At 42.8% G+C, this 9,399-nt stretch overlaps 1 protein-coding gene across 1 annotated transcript; it reads right to left on the bottom strand.

Annotated features, from left to right (window-relative positions):
• Window positions 1-359: 359 nt before the first annotated feature.
• smpd1 (sphingomyelin phosphodiesterase 1) lies at window positions 360-8,413 on the bottom strand. Its single transcript, XM_036523118.1, has 6 exons — window positions 7,487-8,413; window positions 3,496-4,271; window positions 2,857-3,028; window positions 2,633-2,709; window positions 2,158-2,303; window positions 360-2,002 (listed from the first exon to the last, which is right to left on the bottom strand). The coding sequence occupies exons 1-6, from the start codon at window positions 7,703-7,705 to the stop codon at window positions 1,590-1,592; spliced, it is 1,803 nt and encodes a 600-aa protein (XP_036379011.1). The 5' UTR covers window positions 7,706-8,413; the 3' UTR covers window positions 360-1,589.
• Between the last annotated feature and the right edge of the window lie 986 nt (window positions 8,414-9,399).

Genomic DNA, 9,399 nt, shown 5'->3' with positions numbered 1-9,399 from the left:
TGGCAAGCGTGTATGATTTCCAACAATTGAATGAGAGACTACATTATACATTTGCGGTCCTACGCTTACCATGACAGGCTTACGAGATGAAAATATATGTACTACACAACAGAAAAATACTCTAAATGGGAATCATTCTAGGAATCGAATGTAGAAATGTTCTAAGCAATTATTTTACAGGATGTAAAATTCACAGAATGTGAAACGATATATCAAGATGAATATCACGTTAGACACAACACAAGCAATCACCTTGCTATATATACACAAATTAAATTTTATTAACATTTTATTTTCATCATTGAATTACAATTATTTTCATGCATCAAAGCAAACAAGTAATCAGAGGTTAAAGTGTCCTTGTGATCAACATTTAAGAAAGCATTAGGTAGCTATGGCAAAGAAGCAATTTCTCCCTCATGTGACTGACAGAAGCAAGTGAGTACAGAAATGCTAAACATTTGAGTTACTTTGAGTTTTACCTTTGGCGTTGAGATGTGGTGTAACTACTCATGTAACACAAACCTATCAAAGAAAAGATGAGAGGGAAAACTGTGCAAATGAAAGATTCTAATAACCTGAAATGATGAATTTCCCTCTCACGTCAAGGGGGATGGTACTAGCATAACAAAGGTCTGCTCCTAACTGGTATTATCTGAATGCCATAAGGAAATGTTTTTTTTTTACCCCACTGCAGAATAATGTAAAATAATGAGTTTTAGAGCCCAAATAGTCAGTCTAGATGTTAATGGTCATTAGATGTGACGATGTTTAACCGCAAAAAATGTCGCCAAGACAGCCATATTTAACAACCAATTCCTTCTTTCACGAGGCCAACACCTTTAACAGATTGGCTAGAGTGCACAAGCCAACTTATTACATATGGTTTTAATCCAAGGGGCAAATTATGAGGTGCAGGCATCCCTACCCACTTGCTCACCTGTTAGGATAGTTATATTTGCAGACTACAGCACCTATGCATCACAGTCATATAAGGCAATAACCATCTTAACACCCAAACTCAATACTCCTTGCCCATATTACCGGTCCCAGACACAATTTCAAATACTTTCACATGTATCCCACTATCAAATCATTCATATGGCCATTAATTGGACTGGCATACACAGAATAGGAAAACTGCTTTGTGACAACATGACACTCAAACTTAAAAGCAATTTGCCTTCAGCTTAGCTACATTCATACGTCATCTCACCTCTTGCAAGTAAAACCTCTACAACTCTCATGCATTTTGCAGAAGGAAGAACAGACATAGCCTTGCCACATCAGCATCATAATAATGACAATCCTTAGACCTGAAGGTAAATTCAGTGTTAGCTTCTCAATATCTTACGATGCAGGCAATCGAACGGCCCCACCAAAACAAAGAAAATCTTGTGCGTTGTGGGGCTGGTAATAGGGTGAGGTATCATCTTCTCAAGATATTTAATTTTAAAACTCAAATCATTTTTGGATAAATGGAGTCTTGCACACTTGAGTTCCATAACCTTACAATCCATGGTTTTTTTTTCCCCATTGGACTCAGAGGGCATTGGAGACTTCTTGAGCTTTGCCCAGACATGACCAGTTCAACACAGAGCCTTTTTTCTCACAGACCGCATCATGTCCCTGCTGCTCACACCAAGGTGTTCACATTGCCGGGGGTCGTCGTAGCGACCGCTTCGGAGAAAGCAGATGAGGGTGGACTTGCAGGTGTCCTTGCATGGCTCAGAGACGTGGCCTTTGTGGTACAGGTACCAGAACCGCTGGAACACACGGTCATCGCTTACGAGGGTCCTGATCAGCCTGTCCCAGTCTTCAGGGAAAAGGCTGCGCAAGCCATAGGCCTCGGTGGCCTGATACAGCAGGGTCCAGTTTGGGCTGGGGTCATGGCCCAGACTGCCATTGTTAGCCTCTGTCAGATTGAGAATGTAGGTCTCATGGTCCAGAACCAGTCTGGAGCTGCCAGGATAGTTTCCATCAACGTAGTACACGCGGTAACCTTGGTCACAGGAAAACACAACAGCTCATTATTGTTTTTGGCCATTATTTCATAACAGCTCATTATTTCATCACCACCTGAACAATGGGGGGTAAAATCTGGGAGATGAGGATTTGTGTGTGTGTGTGTGTGTGTGTGTGTGGTGGGGGGTTTACCTGGATTGAGGTTTATGAAGGTAGTAACACTTGGAGCAATGAAGGCTACACCCAGTGGGCGGGTGAGGGTCTCCTCATCATAAAACATCTGGAACTCATCCACGTGAGTGTGTCCAAAAAACTGCCCTGTTACTGTGCTCTCATACCTGTTAGACATACACCAATGCCTGTAACTGTCTGCACTCAACAGAGATATACTACTGTGACAAAGAACTCTGTACTGGCTTTTACCAAAAAAAACCCATGCTAAAGTTATTTTCAGAAAAAATAAACTGACAGCTTTTTAAAGAAAAAAAAACACAGAGAATGCAAATAAGAAGCAAATAAACTATTCTGAAAGTGGCCTGCTAGAGAAAGACATTTCAATCATTAAATGAGAATCCAATACCAGTCTGATTGCAAGTTCATGAACTTGCAGAGTTCCATGACCTGACTGCAATATATGCTGCTGTAGGCTGAGGCCCCTCCCACTCACCTGTTGATAATGTGGTAGTAGTTCCAGCTCCAGCTCTTCAGGCAAAGCCCAGGAGGGATGTGCCCAATGATGTGTACCTGAAGGACAGGGAGAGAGGTGGGGTTTACTTAGGCCCTCCCACTGGGAGGGCAGTCAGACACAGGAAGAAGGAGATTAAAAAAAAAAGAAAGAAAAAGAAAGGCATGAAAGAAACAAAGACTGATGTCCTGCCACCACTTCCTCACCTTATCCCCTTTGTTCTCTGCATCCTGCAGGATGCCAATGAGCCACTGAAGCTGGTCAGCTGGGTCTGTGGAGTTGACCATCAGCCAGAAGTTCTCCCGGGCACAGAAGTTCATGTTGAGGGAGACCAACCTGAGCCCTGGCTGGACTTGCACTGTGTAGAAGCCGGCCAATCTGGATGTGCAGAGACACTGCATCAAACGCTGCCCCACCAATACATGTTATGCAATACAATTATGAAATTCTCCATAGTATTTCAGTGCTTATAACAGAGACTAAGACAAAAAAGGCCATGCCTTTTATGTAAGTTAATGTTAATTTAGGCAGTATGAACTAGCCACTTAAATGATCATATTCACATCTGCTGTTAGTTATTCCCCTTTTCCTAGAATGCCAATGAGCCACTGAAGCTGGTCAGCTGGGTTTGTAGAGTTGACCATCAGCCAGAAGTTCTCCCAGACACAGAAGTTTGCGTTGAGGGAGAACGACCTGAGCCCTGGCTGGACTTGCACTGTGACCCAAATTAGCTTCCCTAAAGGGTACCAGTGTCTCAATGGAACTGGAAAACCTACAGGATTTCAGCCCTCCAGAACCACAGTGGAGCAGCCTAACAGTGTACATGCATGACTTTGCATCCCCACCTGAGAGTCTGCAGTGCCTGCGGTGGCAGCCAGGGGGCCCACACCTCTGCCATTTTGTCATAAAGCCAGCTGGAGGAGCGGTTTCCATGAACAAAGGGCGGAGGGAAGCTGTTGACAGGGGTGCTCTCATGGTTACCAACTGCTGGGTATACTGTTACATTTGGGCCCAGGTGCTTCTGAATGAGCCTGGTGATCTCGACGAGCTCGAAGAGCTGCTGGTCTCGCGTCTGGGCCCACACGTTGTGGGCTGGGATGTCCCCTGTCCAGTAGGCCCAGTCCCAAGGCCCAGCCTTGGCCAGGTTCTGGAGCAGGTTCTCCACCGTGTGCAGGGGCAGGTCGCACTTGCTGTAGGTTCCCCAGTGCCCCGCGCCCCTGTGGTACCACACGGGGTGTCCGGACCCGTTCCGGCAGCAGAGGGGCTCCTTGCAGTCGGCGCTGCTGCCTTCAGCGTACTCCTTGTCCCAGTGCACATCGGTGAGGAACAGCACTCGGCTCTGGGGGGAGCCCGGCGGAGGAGGGGAGGGTGGGACAACAGGGGGCTTGGGCGCCTTCGGCAACGTGATGTTCCAGGGGGCGTAGATATCAAAATGGCCACAGTCAGGCCCAAAGAGCAGGGCGCAGGCCTCCGTGGGCCACAGGTAGGACTCCTGGAGGGCGCGGATGACGTCGTCCCGGAACAGCTCCGTGATCTCTCGGCAGACGTGCTCCTCGGCCAGCCGCAGCCTCACGCACGCCTCCCCCACAGCCCACGCTACACGTTCCTCATTTGACTCGCTCTGTGTGCCAGGAAGAAGAAACACATGGCACAATCAATCCACATGCTGAACAGCATTGAGTGATAAGCAGATAATCTGTAAATAGTCTAATAGGGCTGGGCGATATAGCTGTCGCAATATATTGAATACCTATTTTCATCACATAACAGCTATCCCCGGTATGGGGCGTTAGATTTCTTCCCGTATTTTTTTTCCCTTTAGTCATACCTGATGCGGGAGCACACCTCCAAAGTCCAGTGAAATGCTTCAGGGGCAGAAAAATATCACTTGCATCTATATGTTGGTTAACTTACCTATTAGCTTTGAAAAACACATAGAAACACATGACTACTAAAGATAAAGAGTGAAAACATATATGCTATCTACCACATGGAAGCAGCATAGTGCTGTTGCTGTGATATCAACATTGAATAGATACGAGTGGCGTTTTTTCCCCCAGAAGCATTTCACATGGCCTCGGAAACCTGGAAGTGTGCTCCCACATCAGGTATGACTAAAGGGAAAAAAATACAGGAAGAAACCTAACGCCACATACTGGGGATAGCTGTTATTGTGCTAAGAAGAGCTATTCAATATATTTTGACGGCTACATCGTCCAGCCCTATAGCCTAACCAAAGTAACAAACCCTGAGGAGACTTGGGGGGCGGGTTTTCATTGGGCTATACAGTGTGACATTACGTAGCTAGAATAGTATCACCACCCCTCCAAAGGAGAATCAGCCACCGTAAGTGAATTTCCATTTTTAAATTGAATTAGTCCTGTTAAATGCAGAATAACACCATTATGCATCACACCCCACTACATAATGTTATAGCTGATAAGGCAGCACAACCCACTGGTTTTCTCCAATAAGAAAGGTAGGGGGTGAATCTACAGCACAACAGATCAATAAATTAATGTGGTACAAAGACATACATCTGTAAATTTAACTAGAATAAACCCTGAGGAGACATGGGAGGGGGTTCATTGTAACTGAGTATTAAAACTGAGTAATAATGAACACGCATTCACTGCCATCTGCACTCCTCCTGTCTCAGCAAAAACCTTAAAACTAAGTCAGCCTATGGTTAAACTACATGAAGTGACAAATCTGCACTCCAAACAATTACAGGCAAAAAACTGTATTTGAGAAATCTGGTAAACTTTGATTTAAAAAAAAAAAAAAAGCAGAGAAGTATATTGTGGTGTTCAGCTCAGCAGCATCATGGAATTATCAGATTGTGCTGTGCATGACATTTCTGGCAAATGGCATGTGATGTGTGCAACAAACAGCGGGTTTACAGGCACATTCACACGGTCTCTCAGTATGCTTTTTTGCAGCCACACAGTGAGAATTACTCACACACAAAAGTTGCCACTTCTGCTAACCAACAGCCTGTGCACTTGTCATGTGTTAAAGCAGGTCTACAAAGAAAAACTCCAGTAACTAACCAGTCAGTGTATAGGAAGCTGACAGAAACAATGATGTTTGCCATCATGTCTGCCATACACAAACATGTAAGCAACTTCACAATACTCAGGTAAAATGAAACACTACATTTGTATGAATTGTGCCACCTGCAATTCTGTCGACAAACATGGATCACAGAGTTCAGCAGAAGGCAAATTGAATCCCTGTCCCGAACAAAGTACACACCACAGCAGTAAAGGAACACTGCTTTGTTTCCAATAATGTTTTGAAGCAGTGCTCTGACTTTAGGACTCCATATTCCACACATTCCATACTCCACATTTTTGTCACCATAGTGTATTGGCTTTGAAACCATATACAGTTAGTTTTAGCAGAAAAAGAAGTGCACTTAATAAAGCATCAGAGGAGTTGAGGTATTGCAGCAAATATGTAAAACTGCAGATAACATTTCAGGCAAGAAGCAATTTTTGGATGGCAATTAAAATATATAAAAATATAAATATATCAAATAAATATGTTTAAAATCAAATATGTTGATCCCATACTGTAATTAGTATGACAAAGCATTCAGTTCTAGTTTAGTTAAGGGAAGACATTTCTCAAAGCAAGCAAGTTATGACTCTTTTTACGAAGGTGTGCATACTAAAGCCATTACAGACTTTTTTTTTTACTGTAATGTGTACCAAACCGTGAACTTCTACTAGACATTTGTGAATAGTTTGCTAAAGTTAGTTGGAAATGTTGGAAAAAGTTATCTGCACAACACCCCCCACCACACCACACATACACAGGCACACTTCATTAAGTTTCCATCTCACTTGCATGCACTTTGTAAGTAAAGCCTGTGATGGTGTCAGTTTGTGAAAACCACACAGCGAAGTGGTTGATGTTGCATGATCCCCCCACCCACCCCCCGACAAGTCTGGTCTTGGATACTCCACTAAAAGTCATTTCACTTCTGTGCATTAGTACATGTAATGGGGAATTTACATATAATTTTCACCTATGCCCTGTTGTACCTATGTAATACAGTACCCATTACTCAACTACATCACATTGCCACCCAGGTGAATAGGTAACACTGTGCTAGATGCAAGAAAGAGCCAGGTCTATGGGTCTGCCAGTCAGTGTTGAGGGTTCTGGGGTTGTATGTCCTTAGCATATGGGCATCCATACACTATTGTCTGCACCATAGTCACTGGAGATACCCTCACTGTGTCTTTCCAAAAAGCAACCTCACAGTCATTTTGCCAAAAACCCTGAAATAGGCTAAGTGAGCTACGAGTTTGACAACTGGCACTGTATAGGAGCATTTGTAATTCATGTTCTATGTAACTAGAATGAGCGACACACGTACAGTGGATATTTCTACTCATGGGGTGAAATATCTTTAGAATATCCTATAAAAATCCTGTTTTTTGATAGTTCCCAAAACAGACAATGTCTATGCTCAGCCTGTAAAGTTGATGTAGTTTACATCACCACACTTGATTATGGATTCGCTATTTTATGTGCAGGTAGAATTCAACGAGCTACTAGACACAGCACACACAATAAAACTTGGCCCTGTAATATATTCCATTAACGGTCAAAGTCAAGTGAATATAATGCATTCTCTCCGTTTCACCTGTATCTCAAACTTGTAAAAGTTTTTTTTTTTTTTTTTTTTGGAAATTCTCAATTAAACTATGCAGTTCACAGAAAATACACGTATCCGGTTAGCCCATACTTACATATTGCAGCAGCCTACTACGACAGAAGAAAGGTTATTCTGAATACCCTAGAGAACAAAGACTGGCTTACCAAAAGAGCCACATCGACGATGGTAAACACGACTTTGCACAGCGGGCAGGTAAGGTTTCGCCACCCGAATTCAAATTGCAATTTGGGCAGCACTTCCACAAACTTTACATGGGCCCCTCTTTCTCCATCTAGAACTGGATGCGTCCTTCCAAACGGCGATGAAATCAAAATAAACCCGAGACTCAAAAACCAAAGTGTGCACCGCGCCGACGGATTCATTATATTGTATTTGGATACCTCTAGCTGGTAGCTAGCAAGGTGACTCAGCTGGGAACACGCAATGGCTGTCAATTAACGTTAGCCAGTTAGCGAACTTCTAACTTAGCTAGCTGCTAGAATCAGTGTGTCCTCTCCCTGAGAAAGATGTAGAGAAGTTGGCTATAGCTAACCACAGACCCAGTGGGTCCCGTTTTCCACGCGTTAGCCAAGGTAAACTAATGTGCCATACACCTAACGTTAGCTGTCGAATTAGCCTTGATTGAAACGTACAAGGCTCGTTAGCTGGTAAGCCGGATAGCTAGCTAGCAATTCAGCGACGTCGTCAGCACACAAACAAATGTTTCGGTGTTGGATAGCCGCCGATGAAAACTAACAACTGTGACAAAACCTCAAATGCATTCCGTTTATCTTCACTCTAAAGGCTATTTCCCCGTCGTACTTTTCATAGTTCAAATGTGCAGAGGCTTCCTCTTATTTAGCGCGTCACAGTTCAGTAGTGGGTTAGTCGCTACTAGTCAGTTAACATGAAGGCAGTTTCCTGTTCCCATAAATTGCCCTGGATTGCATATTTTGGAGACGCATATGTATGTAGAAAAATACTGGCCCGCGAGAGGATAGACAGTAAGTTATATGCAGTAAAAGAAACCGCTAAGCAAAGTGCAAACAGACAGTCCGTCAAGTTAGTACCCTTCTATCAAACACAGCAGCTCTGCGATCATGTGGGAATCAGCTGATGTATCACGTGGGCAGCTGTACTCGCAGCTGTGCAATCGTTTTATTTGCAGCTCAAACGTTTGCCCTTACTGAATTTAAACAACAATGGCCCGTTTTGAGGTTGTAAAAATGTTTGCTCAACTGAATTTCTGCAACAAAGGCCCGTTTGTAGCCTGTTGATACCGGAGGTGAGGACGTACTCCAGAAGAGTAATTCTCAGTCCTGGTGCCGGGGACCCACAGTGTGTCTCGGGTTTTATTTCATTTGAGCTCTCAATTAGGTTTGATTGGGCTGTTAAATGAATACTGACCTCTATTTGACTTCATTTTCATTTAACTATCTGCTGTCAGGTCTCTATTTACAGGGGTTGTTGGAAATATGATTTATCGGTGTAACTGTACATGTGAAACATTTCAGAGTTATTTCAATTTTTTTTGAGTTCCTTAAACATTAATCATGTAAATAATTATTCACAGTATTTAGCAAAGCAATTAACTGTCAAGTGTGGCTTAGAACAAGATCTTGAAAAACTCATTATGCCACACTGGGACAGCTGTAGCAAATTTATTTTTATTTGGAAGATATTCACACAAAATATGTTTGTGTAGGCCTTTTATTTCTATATTGTATATAAAAGCTGTATTTATAAATATTTTATTTTAAATGTGCTTTTATATGTATAGTTTTAAATATTTTAGATTTTATTGGTTTCTTCTCAACTTCTTTTCAACTTATTGATATAACGGGGGCAAACATTGTAAAACAAGCTTGAATATACATTTTTTTGTTAACCAAACTGAAAATGATTAAAATGACTCTTGTGAAATACAAACAGAGCATTTAGAGTGCACAGATAAGCAATATGCCAAAAGCTGGAGGTGTACAACATCTGTGCTGGTATCTTTCTGGGAAACAAACTTGAGGCAGCTGCAACTAAAAATGGAGGAAGACCCAGACAGATTCTTCAGAACTGTGGAGAA

This window comes from Megalops cyprinoides, chromosome 3 (assembly GCF_013368585.1).
Source record: "Megalops cyprinoides isolate fMegCyp1 chromosome 3, fMegCyp1.pri, whole genome shotgun sequence".
NCBI classification, from domain to species: domain Eukaryota; kingdom Metazoa; phylum Chordata; class Actinopteri; order Elopiformes; family Megalopidae; genus Megalops; species Megalops cyprinoides.
The sequence above is the reverse complement of the archived record's forward strand: the minus strand, read 5'-3'. Positions and strand labels throughout refer to the sequence as shown.

What these genes read in the sequence shown, in the direction of transcription:
- smpd1 (XM_036523118.1), bottom strand. Translation starts at nt 7,705, where the DNA reads ATGAATCCGTCGGCGCGGTGCACACTTTGGTTTTTGAGTCTCGGGTTT. An exon ending in CAGAGAACAAAGGGGATAAG is followed by an intron (nt 2,710 to 2,856) that starts GTGAGGAAGTGG and finishes CCTGTCCTTCAG; the next exon opens with GTACACATCATTGGGCACAT. An exon ending in CTTCATAAACCTCAATCCAG is followed by an intron (nt 2,003 to 2,157) that starts GTAAACCCCCCA and finishes CCTGTGACCAAG; the next exon opens with GTTACCGCGTGTACTACGTT.